This window comes from Littorina saxatilis, linkage group LG1, assembly GCF_037325665.1.
Source record: "Littorina saxatilis isolate snail1 linkage group LG1, US_GU_Lsax_2.0, whole genome shotgun sequence".
NCBI classification, from domain to species: Eukaryota; Metazoa; Mollusca; class Gastropoda; order Littorinimorpha; family Littorinidae; genus Littorina; species Littorina saxatilis.
The window spans coordinates 30,379,657-30,399,403 of NC_090245.1; the positions used below are offsets into that span (position 1 = coordinate 30,379,657).

General features: G+C 42.8%; 1 protein-coding gene and 1 long non-coding RNA gene across 3 annotated transcripts in view; one reads left to right on the forward strand and one right to left on the reverse strand.

Annotated features, from left to right (window-relative positions):
* LOC138966770 (tyrosine-protein phosphatase non-receptor type 2-like) overlaps positions 1-13,773 on the forward strand; it is a 59,577-nt gene extending 45,804 nt beyond the window's left edge. For both annotated transcript variants that reach the window (XM_070339107.1, XM_070339114.1), the window contains one exon: positions 5,880-13,773. In XM_070339107.1, the coding sequence (XP_070195208.1) occupies positions 5,880-6,072 (193 nt within the window). In that variant the 3' untranslated portion in view covers positions 6,073-13,773. The remainder of the gene's footprint in view (positions 1-5,879) is intronic.
* Positions 1-19,747, reverse strand: part of LOC138966825 (uncharacterized) — a 402,693-nt gene that overhangs the window by 318,702 nt on the left and 64,244 nt on the right. The gene's annotated exons all lie outside the window — the stretch shown is intronic.

Below are 19,747 nucleotides of genomic sequence, written 5' to 3' on the forward strand. Positions count from 1 at the left end.
ATATCTTTGACAAACTTTTCTCGGAAACTATCAAAGCGATCGGGCTCATATTTTGTTTAGTCGTGACCTCCAATGACCTCTACACTTTAACGATGGTTTCGTTGACCTTTGACCTTTTTCAAGGTCACAGGTCAGCGTCAAAGGAAAAATTAGACATTTTATATCTTTGACAAAGTTCATCGGATGTGATTGAAACTTTGTAGGATTATTCTTTACATCAAAGTATTTACATCTGTAGCCTTTTACGAACGTTATCAGAAAAACAAGGGAGATAACTAGCCTTTTCTGTTCGGCAACACACAACTTAACGTTGGGCTTTTCTCGGAAACTATAAAAGTGACCGGGCTCAAATTTTATGTGAACGTGACTCATTGTGTTGTGAATAGCAATTTCTTCCTGTCCATCTGATGCCTCATATAATATTCAGAACTGCGAAAGTGACTCGATCGAGCGTTTGCTCTTCTTGTTTAGAAACTTCTTCCTCAGAGGTGTCTTGAGACAGGACGGCAGTTCCGCGCTATCTGTTATGGTAGCCGCGGTACAGGTCCTAATATCATAATTCCACTAGATTCCCACTCTGCTTTGCCCTCTTTGGTGGCTGCAGGGCAGTTTCTTGTGGATTGATTTGGTGAGTACCCTCCTCCTATGATAGCAATCTGCTATATGTGAGTTGGGTAAGATATGTAATTTAATCAAAAATTTTAGTAGTAAATTTTCATTTGATTAATATACTTACCCAACTCACATCGTTTATTCCCTCCCGCCTCCCCGCTGTGGTGGTATGGGGGTCTAAAAAAGAAGTGAGTTGGGCTTCGTTTTGGAATGATAAGACGGCGGTGTATGCGCGCGCATACGGAAGTCAGGCTAGTGGTTAGTCTGGCATTATGGGATAGGTCACTCTCTTTTTTAGAGTGGTCTCCCTTGGTTACCAAGGGGACGCGTACAGCGTAACCAGCACTGAACTAGGGTTAATTGCTATATGCGAGTTGGGTAAGTATATTAATCAAATGAAAATTTACTACTAAAATTTTTGATTAAATTACATATCTTATCCCAACTCACATATAGCAATTAACCCTAGTTCAGTGCTGGTAACGCTGTACGCGTCCCCTTGGTAACAAGGAAGACGCCTCTAAAAAGGAGTGACCATGACCCGTCAAGAGGTCAAGGCCAGACCGAGATCGAGGCTGCCTTCCGTATGCGTGCGCATACGCCGCCATTTGTATTCATTCCAACCTCAGCGTTCACACGCGGTGGTCGCATTTATCTACGCTCCGGCTGTTTGCAGCCTTTGTGACTTTGTCTTTGACATGTTTCTGCCCACCATATCAGAGAATGATAGTGGGTCGGCAGGGCTGTTTCCGCTTCCGCCCGGGGGGCAGGAAGTAATCAGTAAGGAGGCTTTACGTACGGTTGAGATACCACGTTTGCCATTCCTTCCGGCTGATTCTCCTTTTGACTATGGCAGTCAATACGGGAGTCAGCTTCCGGATTGCACGGATGTGCATGACGGGGCTGCTGACGATGGTGCGGAAACGGAAACAGCCCTGCCGACCCACTATCATTCACACCAGGCTTTGGCCACCGTGATTTTCGCACTTTCGGTTGTTGATACACAACTGGAAGTCGCTGCTTCCTCGCACTATCCCCCTCTGCTTACGCATGGACGGGTAGAGGATATTTTGCGGTCATTTGGGTTTCCGATTTCCGGTTATGCCTACCACGCTGTTGTGGCAAGCCGCTACCTCCAACCATCTTTGCCAATTGAGGCAGGCAGTGGTTGAGGATTATTCGGTCGGGTGGTTCTGTTTTCCAGTTCCTCCGACCGTCTCTTTTTATCAGGAAACAATATTTGTGGACAATTTTTCGTCCCATTATTTGTCGTTTCCTGCCGCTACACAGGATTGCTATGAATCTGATCAGCATTCTACTTAGGTTAGAACGCAGATTAACAGACTCTCAAATCCAAGTAGCAAGAAGGTCATTCACGACAGCTGTCGGCCAATGGGTTCACACCTTCTTTATGTCCTCACAAGGAATTTGTTCGGACTTTCTGTTAACTTCTTCTGTCTTGACAAGAAGTAGTTAAAGTCAGTCTGAGGGCAACAGGACTGCCGGTTTACGGCACCCTTATCAAACTTACTCGACGGGTAACGACGTTCAAGATCACAGCCATGTTCATTCATAGGCGTTTTTCTGTCACAACCCATGAATACAATGAGTCCTTGTCTTTGTTAGACTCAGACTCTAACGCAGAAAAGCTGTACTGCGTCACACTCTCAGTCATGCTTGGGTAGGCACTCGAAGCAGGTCATGCACTAGCAGTAGCCTAATTTTGGCTTACCGAATTGGAACAGGCTGTGTTTCACAGCCTCGGTTCATAGGAAGGTGAGCGTTTCTTAAAGTTTAAGGAACTTCAGGAACACTTATGCTCTATCATGAGCTTTTCCTCACCGAGAAGGACTCTGGTATCATGTTCTCAGGGTCACTCTCGCTTATCGTGAGGAGATTGGTCACGCCTCTCTAGAGCTGACGTCTATCCCAAGGTTTCACATACGTTGGCATGATGTTCTTACGGTCACCTGGAGAGTTCGTCCTACTCAGTTCTGAGTGGACAACCTTGGGCACTGATCGTTCCATGTTCGGCACTACAGCAAGTGCCCACTAGGACGCTTGCTTCTATCCTAGGTTGATTGGAATTCATAGCTGCTTGCTAGTGAAAATTACGAAAAGACCTTTCCCGCTAGCGCTAAAGCCGCTTTGGGATTCACCCTCTCAAGACCGAATAGAGTCTATTCCAATTCAGAGCTGGTTTCAACACATGACAAGTCAGTGGTTGGAGCCTTAGCCTATCTGGATTACTCAGAGCATTGGTCTTGACCGACCACGGAAGTTAAGCAACTTGGAGCTCGGTTAGTGCTGGGATGGGTGACCGCTGGGAACACTTAGTGCAGCATTTTCCGATACGCACTTAACCAGCCGGTTTTGTACGGTGTACAAATCTTTCAGGGCGCCCTCTTTCGCGGCGCCCTTACGAGAGCCGCAGTTTTAAATTTTGCTCCTGTTAGCGCGGTCTCCACACTTGACAGCAATTTTGGGCGCGGGGGTTCTCTGTTTAGCGAATCTCAGCCCATCTTTGATGAGAGGATGCATATTTGCCAAAACTGGAAGTTATTTCCTTTGGTTTCGGTTTTAAGACATTTTCTATTACTCTTCTACACCAGGAGTCTAGAAAATGCCAGAATTGGTTTAGACATTTTGTCATGCCTCTAGCCGGTGAACAAGGGACAAATCTTCTTGCCCCTGGTTCATTACGAACAATTAGCGTCTACCTCATGGAGACTTTGGTACTGTGGCTTACTCCAGCTCAATCGGCCTTTCAGTGATTCACTCCCCGGAGGGTGTTACACTCATGGTCAGTTGGAACTCTCTTTGTTCGATCCAAAGGGAGACGCACAGGTATGTGTTCGTTTTCACTACTCGTTTGCCTTTGAAGACAGGTTGTTGTATTCTGAACTTTCACAGCTCTCTTTTTAGAGTTAGGACTGTCTTTCTGGTTTAGCTGATTGCAAGAGGTTTTCACTCATTTTGTCAGTCAGGAGCAAAGAGTCAGTGAGGTTGACGCTCTTTCCGGTTGTCCGGAAGACGTAACTCACGAAGCTTAAGGTCAATTTCACTCTGGTCTCAATCAGACTTGAGGTGCCAAGGTTTTTTGATCTAAGCTGACCTTATCTGGGTGGTTTTGTTTTACCATCATTAGGCAAATTCATGAGTGGTTAGAAACAAAAGGGGGGGGGGGGGGAGGGGGGGCAGTCAGCACTTCCTCCAGCGCTGAAGGTCCATGCAAGTAGCCAACCACCTGGCTTGGCTAGCCGATCAGGGTGGTTCTCCTTCTTCCCTTCGGGTGAGAAGATCAGCGATCTCTTCCACTCTCAGGCAGTTGGGCCATAAGATTAATCTTAGTGGTGTTATTGCTAGCGTTATCAAGGGCGCTTCCCTTGACGCAGCACGTTCTAGGTCACAGCTCCCGGCCTGGGGCTTGTTTCTGGTTTTGCGTTTTCTCACTGCTGGAGAGTTTGAACCTCTCCACACGGCCAGTTTGGCTAATTTGACGCGTAAGACTCTGTTTCTTGTTTTGCTTGCTACCTCTGGACGAGGTAGTGAGGTACACGCGCTGTCTGGACTTTCTAGGGATATTTCGTTTGAAAAAGATGGCTCTATTTCTCTCAAATTTAGACAAGATTTTCTTGTAGGTCAAACATCCCCTCTTATCCGCATCCCCCCCTTGAGCAACGTACTTGCTCCTGGAGACCCTGACTTGTGTAACTGTCCGGTTAGGGCCCTCAGCAGCTACCTGGCCCGGACCTTGCCTATTCGCTCGAAAAGTCAAAAACTGCTATTTATCTCCCTCAACACGGCTCGGGGTAAAGATATTTCTCGAGTCACCTTGGCCAAATGGGTAGCCACACTGATTCGGCAGGCCTACATCTGGTGGCAAGGCCAGTCAGGTGACAAGCGGGCAGTCCTACCTCTTCTGCGGCCAGATCCCATGAGGCTAGAGCCTGGGCCTCTTCGCTAGCATTCCTCCGTTCCGGGCGCCTCTCAGAGGTCCTGGAGTCAGCTTACTGGCGCTCAGAGGACATTTTCATCAACTATTATCTTAGAGATGTCGCTGGAACGCGACAGGATGGCAGTTCTGCTCTTCCAGCTTTGGTATCGGCAGGACAAGTTCTATATTCTTGATATGGTGAGTTCCCTCCGCCTATAATAGCAATCTGCTATATGTGAGTTGGGATAAGATATGTAATTTAATCAACAATTTTAGTAATACATTTTCATTTGATTAATATACTTACCCAACTCACATCGTTTATTCCCTCCCACCTCCCTGCTGTTGGGGGTTCATAATATATCTAAAAAAAGAAGTGAGTTGGGCTTCGGTTAGAATGAATACAAATGGCGGCGTATGCGCACACATACGGAAGGCAGCCTCGATCTCGGTCTGGCCTTGACCTCTTGACGGGTCATGGTCACTCTTTTTTAGAGGCGTCTTCCTTGTTACCAAGGGGACGCGTACAGCGTTACCAGCACTGAACTAGGGTTAATTGCTATATGAGTTGGGTAAGTATATTAATCAAATGAACATTATTTAGTGTAACATTTTTGATTATCACAAGAGAGGGAGTGTTAGGTTTCTTTGTATGGGGATGTGGGTACATGTTTACTTTTCTTTCGCCATACATAAGGCGATACCGGTCAATAGGGCGCAGGGTTTCAAGTTGAGGAAAAAAGTTGCGCCTTATGGTCCGAAAAGTACGGTAGTCTTTCGTTCTTCCAAATTCAAGTTTCATAAACAGGAAAGGTTTATTTGTGGAACATTTAATTCCAATGACAGGAAAAAATTGAAGGCTTTTTTTTTTAATCAAAAGCAGCAAAGAACAAAGGCTTACTTGAGGGACAAAACAGAGCACAACACAAAGGGTTATTTATACATGTAACATTTAATTCAAAATATGACGCAAAACAGGTAGGTCTGCAGTGTTGATCCAACACAAAGAGGACAATAGGTCAGTTGGACCTGGACTGAAAATATGAATAGGTCCAAATGTCCTGAAAAGATAAAAGTTCTGTCAGATGAGCTCCTACAAGTCAAAACTATTGGACAGTCAAACGGCTAGGGGTCAGAACAAAGTGTCAGATCAAAAAGGTATGCATCAATTTCCGAAGACCGAGTCCTTGGGACAACATTGGAGCTGCACAGTTCATAAATTGAAAATGAACCGACAGATGCAGAAATGGTTATGATGCGGTTGCCTTTTATTCTTAAATGTTTGTAATTCAAGAGTGTTCTAGTACTAATGGTGAACTTCTGTTTTCAGTATGCATGATGTGCGCCGGAGGGTACGTGATGAAAGGAGGAAAAGCACACAGGAGAAAATCAAGTGCATGAAGGAGCGCCAGCGAAAAAGCGAAGCCTGGAAAAAACGTCGCACATACTTTAAACCAATCGGCATTGGTCTTGCGATTCTCGTTGGCAGCTACTTTGTCTATCGCTTCTACTTGAGATACTGATCAGCAGGTTTACACATAACGAAGATATATCTATTGTTACTATGACTGGCTCTTCCGGGTTTATGGAGAGGATGGCAAGATAGAGATACTCTCTTGTGTGTGAAAAAGTATTTTACGTATCAGATTGTCTCTGGCTTGTTTGTTTAGGTGTAGGGGAAAAAAGTCCTCGGTATGGTAACACTTTGACCGACCTTATTTGATGCCGCGAGCTCATTTCGTTCAACTTAAAAAAAATAAAAATTAAAAAACAAATTAAAAACGCAAGAAAAAGACAACAACAACAACAAAACAGCGCAAAACATGCAACAAGAGGAAATATTAAGACTCGGTGTATACCTGAACATGTGGGAAACTCTTTAAAAGGGTCATCTGCACACAAAACACATTTTGGCAGAACCTTCTACCCTATATTTTTGGCCATGTTACCGTAACCAGAACTTTTTTTCTCGCCTCACAGTCGCAACTTACTTGTTGTAACAGCTGTTTTCTGAGTCTGCAGCTGTCTAGAGCAGCGTCATATCTTTTTTCGTCAGTAATTGTCAGCTGAAAAACGAAACGTTAGATCATTTTCCATCCCTACCTCCTTAACGAAAGTTGACAGAAATTATGGAATACTGACTGACTGTTCCAAAGCAATCTCATGTGTTGGTGTTATTTGTTGTCTGGTGCCACTTGTTGTTATCTCTGTTGGTCTCGGTTAGAATTGTGGTCTTGCTTGCAGAGAGAATGAGAGGCTGCTTCTATAATACAAAAGAAAATTGTTGTTGTGTATTAAAGCATGCTGTTTCTGTCCAGTGACAAAAGAGAAGTAACATTGTTGCATTTGGTGATGATGTTTCAGAAAAAAATGTCTCTTAGCGTCCGTTAAACGTTGTCTTGTGTCAAAGTAGTTTTCAAGAATATGTCGTGGACAGATTGATGTGAAAGTGAAGGCCGAGTCGGAGCTCTATGGTTGTAGTTGGTTTAGGGTCAGTGAAGAGGCTAACCTGCATTTGTATCATGTTAAAAGGGAGCATGCATAACGAAGACATGCATCATGTTCAGACAGGTGTGACAGTATGACGCAGTTGTCTCCCTTTCTCAACAGCTGCTTTCCAGATTTGTTTGCCGGCCTTGATCACAGAGCTATTTATAGCTCAAACGTTCAGTGGCTGCAGGTGAGACACCTGTGGGGTTTAGAGAGTTTGTGATGGGGTCTGCTGGCTGTTGTCTCCTTGTATGCTCTTGCGAACCTTTTGAGTTCACAGGGCAGAGTTTTACAGGGCATTCTCCCAGTAAGGTAATATATTGTACTACGTTGCAAGCCCCTGGAGCAATTGTTTGATTAGTGCTTTTGTGAACAAGAAACAATTAACAAGTGGCTCTATCCCATCTCCCCCTCCTTTCCCCGTCGCGATATAACCTTCGTGGTTGAAAATGACGTTAAACACCAAATAAAGAAAGAAAGTTTTACAGGGCCATTAAATGAGTCCCAACTTTCTCCTGTTTGAGCGGTTTTGTCTCCTGTAGGGAAGGTTAGTGTTTTGTGCACTTATTACACAGGTGTAAAGCATTCTACAGCTTGCTGGGGTGGCAAAATTCAAGTTGTGCATACTATAAACAGCATAGCAGGCTATAGCTGGCTGCAGTGTGCATGTTCTACAGGGTTCGTACAGGTCATGGAAAACCTGGAAAGTCGTGGAATTTGATTTTTAATTTTCCAGGCCTGGAAAGTCATGGAATTTCAATTCAAGTCATGGAAAGTCATGGAATTTAACAAAAATAAGAAAGAAAAAAAAATTAACCAAACAAACCTTGTAGTCTTTCTATGAAAGTAGTGGTCCAGTGAACGATACCTTCCGCCTGTGCTCAAACTCAGTGCAAAGCAAGCCAGTGTCAAAACTGGCAGTGACAAGACGTAACAAGTTTGCGTGTTCGGAAATGGCGACCTGTGGATCTAGTCATGGAAAATGTTATTGAGGCTCATGGAAAGTCATGGAAAAGTCATGGAATTTTGTTTCTAAAAACCAGTGGGGACCCTGGTTCTAGTTGTTCACTGCCTTAAACCTTCATCACCGTTGTAGGTGCTCCAATGTGTATCTCGTTGTGAAAGTGTGAGTGTGTGTGTGGCTGAAAGATTGTCACATAACTGTTAATCTGAGCATATCAGCGATATCGCATGGTCCATTCTGCTTATTGGTAGCAGTGCATTACTGATGACATTAGTAAACACACACAGACAAGTGCATTTAAAAGAAACTTTTGATATTGATTGCAATACGTAGTCTTAATGAACATGCTAGAAATAGGGAGGCTATTCACACACACACACACACAGTTAGAAACTAATCAGTCTGTAGACACATTATACAATAAAACTTGAAAAGCATAGTATTTTAATAACAGATAATAACAGATCTTATTTTGCCTCAATTTTGAAAGTTAAGTTTTTCCATCATATTACCTATAATTTTCTTTCTAGTGTGTTCATGCTGTTTTTCATCAAGTTATACATGTACATTTGTAGCAGTGAATCACAGGCGCTGGACGCTTTTTGTAAGCAGGTGCATGTATGTATTGTTTCTACAATCTGACTTCAAAGGAAAACACATTTATAATAAAAAAAAGAAGTTTTGGACTGTTGACAGCATTTAAGCTTCAGTTTGCATGTTCTAACACTGAGTGCACATGTTAGATGTATTTAAATTCTGCTACAAAAGATAGTTAGAACTGGACCCATTAGTAATAAACAAATAGTGTGTAAGTTTCTGTATGTTCAGTTAGGTGTGCATTTTGACACGTAGACCTTTCCCCTGCCTTATTGTTTTCCTTTGTTGTTATAGTTGTGTGACTTTGCCTTTTTGTTGTTTAATATTTGTTTTTGCTGTTTAATATTTGTTTTTGCATGTACATGTATGTATTAGTCTTGTGGAATAAAGGCATAGTCCTTCCCACGGCTTTCTGTCTCAGATCTGCACAGGCTTTTTCACAGGATATTAAGGCTATCCCTCCACTTGAACAAATACACAAAAATGAGCATCCTGACTGCTTCTGATGCAGAGTGGGGATTTTGGGTGGAATTCTTTTCACAGATTGACACTGATGACAGTGACACAATTAATTCATGAAAAAATGTCACACTCTGCACAGAAAGTACTAAGGGTGTTGATTTTTGACATGTCTGAGTGGAGAGAAGGTCTCATTCCATGTATAGCCTTGCCAGATCCAAGATGGAGAGCTGAATTGTTTATGCCTTTAGAAAATCTTCCCCAACACATGTTTCGTTCTTGTGTTTTAGTATTACATGTAGCTACCATTGACTTGCACTGGCAGCACTCTCTATTACAACATGAAGTGAAAACTGCGGATATCAAAAGCGGAATAACACAGCCCCCTGCATCGTTGAAGGAAAATGCTCATATCTTATGTGGAGTTAATTATCACAATTAAAAATTGAAGACTTTTTTAGTAGTACATGCATGCTGAGTTGGCGGAAATATTAATTTTGTTTTGGTTTGAGGGTACAGAGCAAAGGTTTAGATAAGTGTACACAGTAAAATGTACAGAGTGCACTGCAATATTATCATCTTATTCACTACCCTCCATGGTCTTCTCTCGTAGTGCCTGAGTGAGAGAGAAGGTGTGTTTGAGGGTGTGAAAGATTAGAGAATGTGTGTGTGTGTGTGTGTATGGAATGCACTATTAGGTGCTCTGACTTTATTATTTAGAGGGTATGGGCACATCCTATGCTCTATTCTTAGGATTCCAAAGTATGTGTCCTTGGCACTGGAAACTTATCATTCCTCAAAGGAACGAAAGGAAAATTAGAATTTGACTTTCTGTGCTTTTGTGATCACTGGCTGAAGAGAAGATAATTTCAAAATTAACAATATTTATTTGTACATTGGAACTTCTCTTTTCACCCTTCTAAGATCCCGTTTAATCTGTCATTAGGCAGTCATTCATATCAACCTAATTCTTTTGTTTGCCTTGCGTAGGCTAAAATTACTATAATTTATTTTATATCACAGGTGTGTGCATTATAAACATTTTATTGTGTGGCTCTAATCCCTCACTCTCGCTGCATGCTATGTCCTAGTAATAATGTTGTACAGTCACAGTTTCGTACCGTCAACAAATATTTTCAACTTAGCATTAAGTCATATAGCCAAAATTGAAAGATCATATTGGAAGCTGGCATTCATCAATGTGAATATTTTGTACCAAGGTGGGTTGCTTTGCATGTACACTTCAAAGATGATGAATGGTTTTTGGCTCACGTAAGTGTAGCCTATGCGATCGTAACTTTGTCTGTCTGTGCGTGCGTGTGTGTGTGTGTGCGTGAGTATGTCTGTGGTAGAAACTTTAACATTTCGTCATTTGAAGACGTCACATTATGACGTAAGAGGGTTAGACGTCACGCGAAGGAATTACTGAAAGTCTCGGTCATTGTTATTTTGAGCGGGCCGAGACTAGTTGGCAGTCGTGTCCCTGTAAGTAGGCTACATGCAGACAGACAGATCTAGATCTAGTGTCTCGCTTTCTTGCACAGTGTCACCTATGCTTACTGTGTGTGTGTGTGTGTGTGTGACGGAGTGATTGAGTTTGTGTTACTGTTTGTCGATTTCTTACGTGAGCCTTGAAGGCTTCGCCTCTTGTTGTATTTTGTGATACAGTAAGACGGTGTGTGTCCAAGACTGATCGCATGTGATGATATTGTTGCTACAGAAATGGCAGAAAATGTTTCTTTTTTTTTTATAAAGAATAATAGTTGTGGAGGGAAAAGCACATTCAAAAAAAGAAAGTGTTCGTTTTTTCTTCTCTTTCTTTTTCGTGGAAGAAATATTTTCCTGAGAAGAAAAATGTTAATTTATAGATTCCCATTAGAAGGCAACCAATGAGACTTTTTTTTACTTAAAGAGGAAAATAAATACATCTTAAAAAAAATACTGTATCAGATGTACTACATGTAGTAACTTATGTGAAACTTCTAACAACATACAGTGGTACTTGGAAACTTGCATTCTTCCAGTAAGGTAATATATTGTACTACGTTGCAAGCCCCTGGAGCAAATTTTTGATTAGTGCTTTTGTGAACAAGAAACAATTGACAGTGGCTCTATCCCATCTCTCCCCTTTCCCCGTCGCGATATAACCTTCGTGGTTGAAAACGACGTCAAACACCAAATAAAGAAAGAAAGAAATACAGTGGTACTTAAAATGTGAGGCCCCTCTGATGAGAGGACACCTCCCAAACAAGGACACCTTCAGTAATGCCTTTACCTATCATGACAGGCCACCTGCAAAGTAGGTACCTGTTTGGCTTGTCTGAAGTGAGTCCTTTCATTGCATTTACAGAAGTAAAATCCGCGCTGGTACACTCGCATACAAGTAATATTTTTGTTAATTCACTTGCTCCACGACAGTTAAAGATTTTGTGAATGGGTTATAGGTGCGTATGGGATGATGATACAATTTGCAACTGCTTCAGTGTATTCTGTATTCACTGGTTTGACTCACAACTGGTTGCTTGCATGCATGATACTTCTGTTTTTGTTCTGTGATTAAGTTAAGGTCACACTGACTGGTGACCAAACTCTTCATTTTTTGACTCACATGCGAAGCAAAAGTGAGTCTATGTACTCACCCGAGTTGTCCGTCCGTCCGTCCGGAAAACTTTAACGTTGGATATTTCTTGGACACTATTCAGTCTATCAGTACCAAATTTGGCAAGATGGTGTATGATGACAAGGTCCCAAAAAACATACATAGCATCTTGACCTTGCTTCAAGGTCAAGGTCGCAGGGGCCATAAATGTTGTTTAAAAAACAGCTATTTTTCACATTTTTCCCATTTTCTCTGAAGTTTTTGAGATTCAATACCTCACCTATATATGATATATAGGGCAAAGTAAGCCCCATCTTTTGATACCAGTTTGGTTTACCTTGCTTCAAGGTCAAGGTCACAGGAGCTCTTCAAAGTTGGATTGTATACATATTTTGAAGTGACCTTGACCCTGAACTATGGAAGATAACTGTTTCAAACTTAAAAATTATGTGGGGCACATGTTATGCTTTCATCATGAGACACATTTGGTCACATATGATCAAGGTCAAGGTCACTTTGACCCTTATGAAATGTGACCAAAATAAGGTAGTGAACCACTAAAAGTGACCATATCTCATGGTAGAAAGAGCCAATAAGCACCATTGTACTTCCTATGTCTTGAATTAACAGCTTTGTGTTGCATGACCTTGGATGACCTTGACCTTGGGTCACATGTATTTTGGTAGGAAAAATGTGTAAAGCAGTTCTTAGTGTATGATGTCATTGCTATGTAAAGGTCAAGGTCAAGCATGTGAGTCGTATGGGCTTTGCCCTTCTTGTTTCTTCTGCTTTTGTGTTCTCATGATGATGATGAGCTAATAACTTGTGCCTCCTGCCCTTCAGATTCTATCAAGCCCTCCCATGTCCCTCCTCACGCACACACACACACCGTCGACATATACCCACACACACCATTGCACTATCTCTCTCACACATACACACAGGCTAGTAATTGTTTTCATGCTTACTAATGTAAATTGCATGAAACTATAAAGAAAGAAAACTGTTTAAACACACAGTCATGCATTTGTCTGAAGTCTCTGTTGAGTTTGAGGGTAAGTAAATCTGAGCATTGAAAAGTTGTGCAAGTTTCAGCGTTATTTTAGCTTTTATGATAAAGTAATCAGATGGTTTAACATTCAAATAAACACAAAGAATCCAAATAATTGTTGCCATCCTTTTCAGCTGCCGTCAGTTTAAATTCTCATATTGAGGTACCTGGTCCGTAATTTTGCTAATTTTGGTTCAATAGGAAAATAACCACTGCAAGCATGATACTATTATGTGCGTGTGGCATCTTAACTCAAGACATCGTTTTAATCAAATCTAAGAAATATTGTGGATTATTTTAATATTTGTTTGTGTTTAACAGATTTTTGGGCATTTAACTTTTAAGATGGTTTGTCTAAAATAATTTTGAAATTCTTAAATCTTATTTGTTCAAGACCTTGGCCTTCGTTTTTATTATTTTGTGTGCTTTATTTTTAGATGTTCAGTACTGACTACAGTTGAAATTGTGAACCTGTTTGCTTCAATTCAGCATTTGCTATGCACCACAAAATTAATAATACATTTTTTTTTTTTTTTTTGCAAGCTAAAAATGAAAGACAAATTAAGTTGTTGAATGTTTACGGCCAAGGTTTTATCAGTATTTCTTGCCAACACATACTCTCATATGCGTGCAGTGACTGGAACATCTTGATCTGATCTGTGTGTGTGATTTCAGTCAAAGCTGCTGAAAAAATAAATACAGTGGTACCTGTGATGCGAGACCCCTCTGCTGAGAGGACACCTCCCAGGAAAGGACTAATTTGTCCCTTTGTGTGGTGTGTGTTTTTCTGGGCAAAAACAACCTGTCATAACAAGCCTCTTGCAATGTAGAGACATATATACACTGCTAGCTGGTCCCAAGCATATCTTTTCATCGCAGGTCACCACTGTACTTTTTACTTTTAACAGGAAAAGCTGTCCCAGTGAAAATAAAATAATTATTTTCTTTGTCTGTGACTGTCATGGAGCTTGATGGCATTTCTGTTAATTAAAATGTAAAAATGTATTTTGATAACTGTCTGTATGAATCAGTCAATAAATCCATTAAAAGAAACTAAATTCTTACTATCGAGTGTGTTTCTATTCTTGGTAAGTTAAGATTGAGAAGTGTGTGTGTGTGTGTGTGTGTGTGCATGAGGAGAAAAGATTGAGCATTACAAGTAATGCACAGACCAGTGATGAGGAAGCAAATCAAAATGTTGATTCGCTAGATACACGTAACTCGCACAAAACAGAGTGAGCGCCTATCTTCTTCAGAGACAGTTCCTTTCAAACCTTGACAACAATGCCCATAATTTCATTGCAGAAATTGGGGGAAAGTAAGGTCCCCTTCAGTCCAACCGAGGACTCTTCGTTCAAGAGGAATGACATCAAGTGGATCTGATTTATTGTTAGCTTGCTAGTATCTCTCACTCGTGTATGAGTCGTAAGCTAACAATAAATCAGATCCACTTGATGTCATTCCTCTTGAACGAAGATGTACTAGGTCGTTGTCCACTTTCTGTGTTTATGGACGTGACCATTCGTGAAGCACAAGTGAGCATTCATCATGATGTAATTCAAAGCTTCATAATTATAGGTTCTCACTAGTGTGGGTAATACTGTGCACTAGGGGTTACAGTCTGCTATGCTTTGTTGAACAGACGGCGCGAAAATTCCTCTCGCATGCTTGGACATTGGTCATAGTGTACAGTGGAACCACCTCCTAGTTTAAGACTCCCCCCCCCCCCCCCATTTAAGGACCCTGCTTTTTGCAATTTTATTCACAAGATCCTCTGTAAATGTACACATGCACATATTTTCTATCTCTCTCTCACACACACACTCAGACAGACCGACATACCTCTCTCTTCCACACACACACTGAAAATCAAACACACAATGATTGATGTTGACACACTGACACACTAGTTTTGCTTCCAGCACAAGAGCAAGAGTAAACAATGACAACCACTCAATAAACAACAAAAAAACAACCAATATTCTTCACTTGTGCTGTAAGCTATTCACCACTATGTATCCAGACCTATGTTGCCAATTGTGCATTTGTGACACACGAGTGTATCACTTGTGACCGAGACGGACACAACAGAAGTACGTTCATATTATGTAGCCAATAAATTCTGGTTTTGTTACAGGTATGGAAATAGGATTTCAAACAGGCTAGGTAAACCAAAGCGATAAGAGTAAAGCGATAAGAGTAAGACTACTAAGAGGTGGCAGAGTGTCATGTGGTAAAATGTACTGCAAACAGTATTTTATAAGCGCAACTTTCCTGCAAACAGTATTTTATAAGCGTGACTTTCACAATCTCACAATTATCGATTATCTTGATTTTGCACAAAAAATGAATTTTAAACTGTGCAACAATCGTTTTATAAAATCATCTACTGTATACCAAACAGCACATGTTCAACTCACAAGATCAGAATGCATAAAAAGTTAAAACAATTATATACAAATGTATGTATGCTCTTCAAATGTGTGCTTATCACTGAATTATTTTGCAGTGTATTGAAACTTAAAAAATCCTTGCTAACACTAACAGTAACACATTTTTTCCCCTGTTAGCCTTTGCCGTGCTTCCTGGGTTCACCTGTACCCAGAGACACACTAAAATCTTTGTAACTCTGGAACCATTAAAGGTATCGTTTTGAAATTTTAAGTATCTCTCACACACCTAATTTGCTCTCTGTCTGCAAATTTTTAGTGTGTACATGAAAAAAATAAAATAATTGATTGTTATTTTACATAAACACTACCGATTGCGCGGGTTCACGCAAACCCATACTTGTTAAAGAGTAGTGATTGTAACTATCCCTCTGCCGACGGCGCGGGTTCTGCTACACCCATAATTACCAAAGCGGTGGAACAGTGTTTATTCGCAGTCTGTCACGTTTGTTGTTTCTGCGTCTCCCTCTTTTGGAGGGGGCTTTGGTGTTCTCTCTCTTGAAATCTTTAGTTCCAGAGTTTCGGAATTTGAGGTGAGAGGAGAGGCAGCGCTCCTCGGCGTTTTGCAGCATCATGCTTCCGGCCGTGGGGGATGTTCGTTTCCTGACTTCCTTGTTGGTGCCTTCCGGTTCCGAGGAGCAGGTTCCTGTCTTGTTGATCAGTTGCCGCTTCCGCTGGTGGCTTTACCGGTAAGTCGAACTGGTCCTATAGCCCACGTGAGGCGTCTGGACACTCCCTTCTGGGAGACAGTTCTATGGGGCAGGGTCACTCCCTGCATTCTCCTGTTCTGACAATACCGACTTTCCCCATGAGGGCGCGTATCACGGCTTACTAGTGCCAAAACCTCATAATTGTAATTATCAAGAAAAAATTAGTAATTTTCCCTTGATAATTACCATTTTCACGTGTTTATTACTAATTTTCCGACTAATTTTCCCGGAAAAATTACTAACTTTCACCTGTTAATTACTAATTTTTAGTTTTGGCTCACTTCCTGACGGATTGCTGGTGCCAAAACTAAAAATTAGTAATTTTCCCGTGAAAATGAGTAACTAACACTAACAGGTGAAAACAGTAACTGACAGCGTTAATTAGTAATTATCAAGTGATAATGGGTAACCCCAGGTTTTGGCACTAGTAAGCCGTCATAGAGCTTACTAGTGCCAAAACATCATAATTGTAATTATTAAGGGAAAATTATTAATTTTCCCTTGATAATTACCATTTTCACGTGTTAATTACTAATTTTCCCGGAAAAATTACTAACTTTCACCTGTTAATTACTAATTTTTAGTTTTGGCTCACTTCCTGACGGATTGCTAGTGCCAAAACTAAAAATTAGTCATTTTCCCGAGAAAATTACTAATTATCCCGTGAAAATGAGTAACTAACGAGTGAAAACAGTAACTGACAGCGTTAATTAGTAATTATCACGTGATAATGGGTAACCCCAGGTTTTGGCACTAGTAAGCCGTCATAGGCGCGGACTTTGCAGAACAGTAGCCGCAGCCGTTTTTTCGGCCGCCGCGTTTCCGGTTTTCACCGGAAGCTTAGGTCCTCCTACACGTGTACGCTGCGGCGGCGTGACTGGATGGACCACAGACTGGCCTTCGGGCTTTACGGCTTCCGGCCTCAGTCTATGCAGTTGTCGTTTCCGCATTCCGCGGTTTCGGCGGCTGCGTTTCCGGTTTTCACTGGAAACATAGGTCCACCTACACACGTACGCTACGGCGGCGGTGACTGGATGGACCCCAGACTGGCCTCCGGGCTTTATGGCTTCCGGCCTCAGTCTATGCAGTCGTCGTTTCCGCTTTCCGCGGTTTTGGCGGCTGCGTTTCCGGTTTTTTACTGGAAACATAGGTCCACCTTCACGCGTACGCTACGGCGGCGGTGACTGGATGGACCGCAGACTGGCCTCTGGGCTTTAGGGCTTCCGGCCTCAGTCTATGCAGTCTTTGTTTCCGCTTTTCGCGGTTTCGGCGGCTGCGTTTCCGGTTCGCTGGAAGCATAGGTCCTCCTACACGCGTACGCTACGGCGGCGGTGACGGGAGGGACCACAGACTGGCCTCCGGGCTTTATGGCTTCTGGCCTCAGTCTATGCAGTCTTCTTTTCCGCTTTCCGCGGTTTCGGCGGCTGCGTCTTCAGACTTCGCCGGAAGATTAGGTCCTTCTACACCAGTACGCTATGGCGGCGGCGACTGGACGGACCGCAGACTGGCCTCTGTGCTTTATGGCTTTCGGCCTCAGTCTATGCAGTCTTCGTTTCCGCATTTTGCGGTTTCGGCGGCTGCGTTTTCCGGCTTCGGCTGGATACGCTGTCCCTTTTTCTGGCGCTTCATTTTGGAGGCCAGAGAGGGAGCAACAGCGGTCGGCTTTCGTGCACTCTGTATTTTTCAGACTGGCCTCTGGGCGTGTACACTACATTGGGTGTGCACGTTAAAGATCCCACGATTGACAAAAGGGTCTTTCCTGGCAAAATTGCTTAGGCACAGTTAATAATTGTCTACCTATACCCGTGTGACTTGGAATAATAGGCCGTGAAAGGTAAATATGCGCCGAAATGGCTGCAATCTACTGGCCGTATAAAATTTCTTCTCACACGGCATCACTGCAGAGCGCCTAGAACTGTACCCACGGAATATGCGCGATATAAGACTCATTGATTGATTATCACTTCCGGTCTCAGTCTATGCAGCCTTCGTTTCCGCATTTCGCGGGTTTAGCGGCTGCGTTTCTGGTTCTCACCGGAAACATAGGTCCTCCTACACGCGTACTCTACGGTGGCGGTGACGGGACGGACCGCAGACTGGCCTCCGGGATTTATGGCTTTCGGCCTCAGTCTATGCAGTCTTCGTTTCCGCATTCTGCGGTTTCGGCGCCTGCGTTTCCGGCTTCGGCTGGATACGCTGTCCCTTTTCCTGGCGCTTCACTTTGGAGGCCAGAGAGGGAGCAACAGTGATCGGCTTTCATGCACTCTGTGCTTCAGCCGGGGCAGTCTTTACTTCACCTGGAGGGTGTTGTGACTTCCGCTCATCCAGGTATGGTGGCGGATGATCGCTCTACTTGCCCTTTTCCTCTTAGTCAAGGGACAAGTCAGGTCGATTTCCGGAGACACGGGTTTCCGGTTTTCCGTGTATCCTTCCGCCTCTGGGTTGCTGACTTCGGTCAGTGTCCTTCACTAGCCCATTCTGAAGTTCAGTCTGTGGTCAGTGAAGAGACACAGTCGGGATTTCCGTTCATGCTAAAGTTTTTTACTTGAAGCTAAGGCGGAGGTTTCATCCCGTTATTTTCCTGAGGGTGCATCGGTTTCGGCGGCTTCCGTTTTTGGTTGCCCCGTCGGCGATGGCTTATTTCCGTTCCGCGAAGGAGGATGACTTCTCCTTCCGGTTCGCACATTCTCCCCCAGTGGTTTTCCACCTCTCATAGGTGCGGGCTAAGCTAGCACATCCTGGGAGTGGCATTCCTTCTGTTCCTGTTCCATTTCTGGCTCCGTTTGGGCCATTTTCGGGGCAGGCACAACCTTGGGGCGGATGGTCGCTTGACTTACCCTTTTTCTCATAAGTCAAGGGAGGAGTCAGGACGATTTCCGGGTACACGGATTTCCGGTTTCCGGTTATTTCGTGCATCTTTTCGCCTCTACTTTTGATGACTTCGGTCAGTGTCCTTTGCTAGACCAGTCTGAAGTTCAGCTGTGGTCAGTGAGGAGACACGGTCGGGATTTCTGTCAACGCTCAAGTTATGCTTGAAGCTGTGGTGGAGATAACATCCCGTTACCTTCCTGAGGGAGCATCGGCTTCCGGTTTGAAGATTCTTCTTCTGTGGCATACCACCTTTAGTAGGTTTTGGCGAATTCTTCCCATGCCTGAAGTGGTATTCCTTCTGTTCCTGTTCTTTTCTTGTTTCTCAAGGCAAGTTACTGAACAGTCTCAGCCTTAGCTAGCTTTTGGCTACACAGTAATGACTTACTTCATGTCTTGGAGTGCCAGCTCCAACTCGCGCTCACACACGGATTCTGCCATCGCTGCAAGAAGTCGGTGAAGGGAGAAACTCGATGCACCCACTGAAGTAGCGCTGTGGGTTTCCCTGAACCCACCCCGTCGTTAGAGAAATAAACGGTAAAAACCCTCTTTCAAATGTATGGGTTCAGATAAACCCGCATCGTCGGGCGTGTGTAGTCAAAAGCGGCATCTGGCAAAGGTTAGTGGAAGTAAAAAACTAAAATAGCTCAAATACAAAACTTGTAGTTGTATCTTCATAATCACAAAACGTAAGAAATATGTAAAAGTGACTCAAAATCTGGTGTAAATCTAAATGTTCCTTTAGCTAACAATAAATAAGCAACACAAACAACCCACCTGAAAAATAATTAAACAAATTAGCATTTCAATTACCAATCAAATTGTCCATACAATTTACTACAGTCGAGACCGGATGTAAGAAAGTCGTCGGGACCCACTTTTTGTCTTTCATACATCCGGTCTTTACTAAATCCGGTTAACCAGATGTATGAAAATATTGTGGATTGACTTTCATACATCCGGCCACGCGTCTGTTACTTGATAAAAGTAGGGTTTTTTGACTCACATGC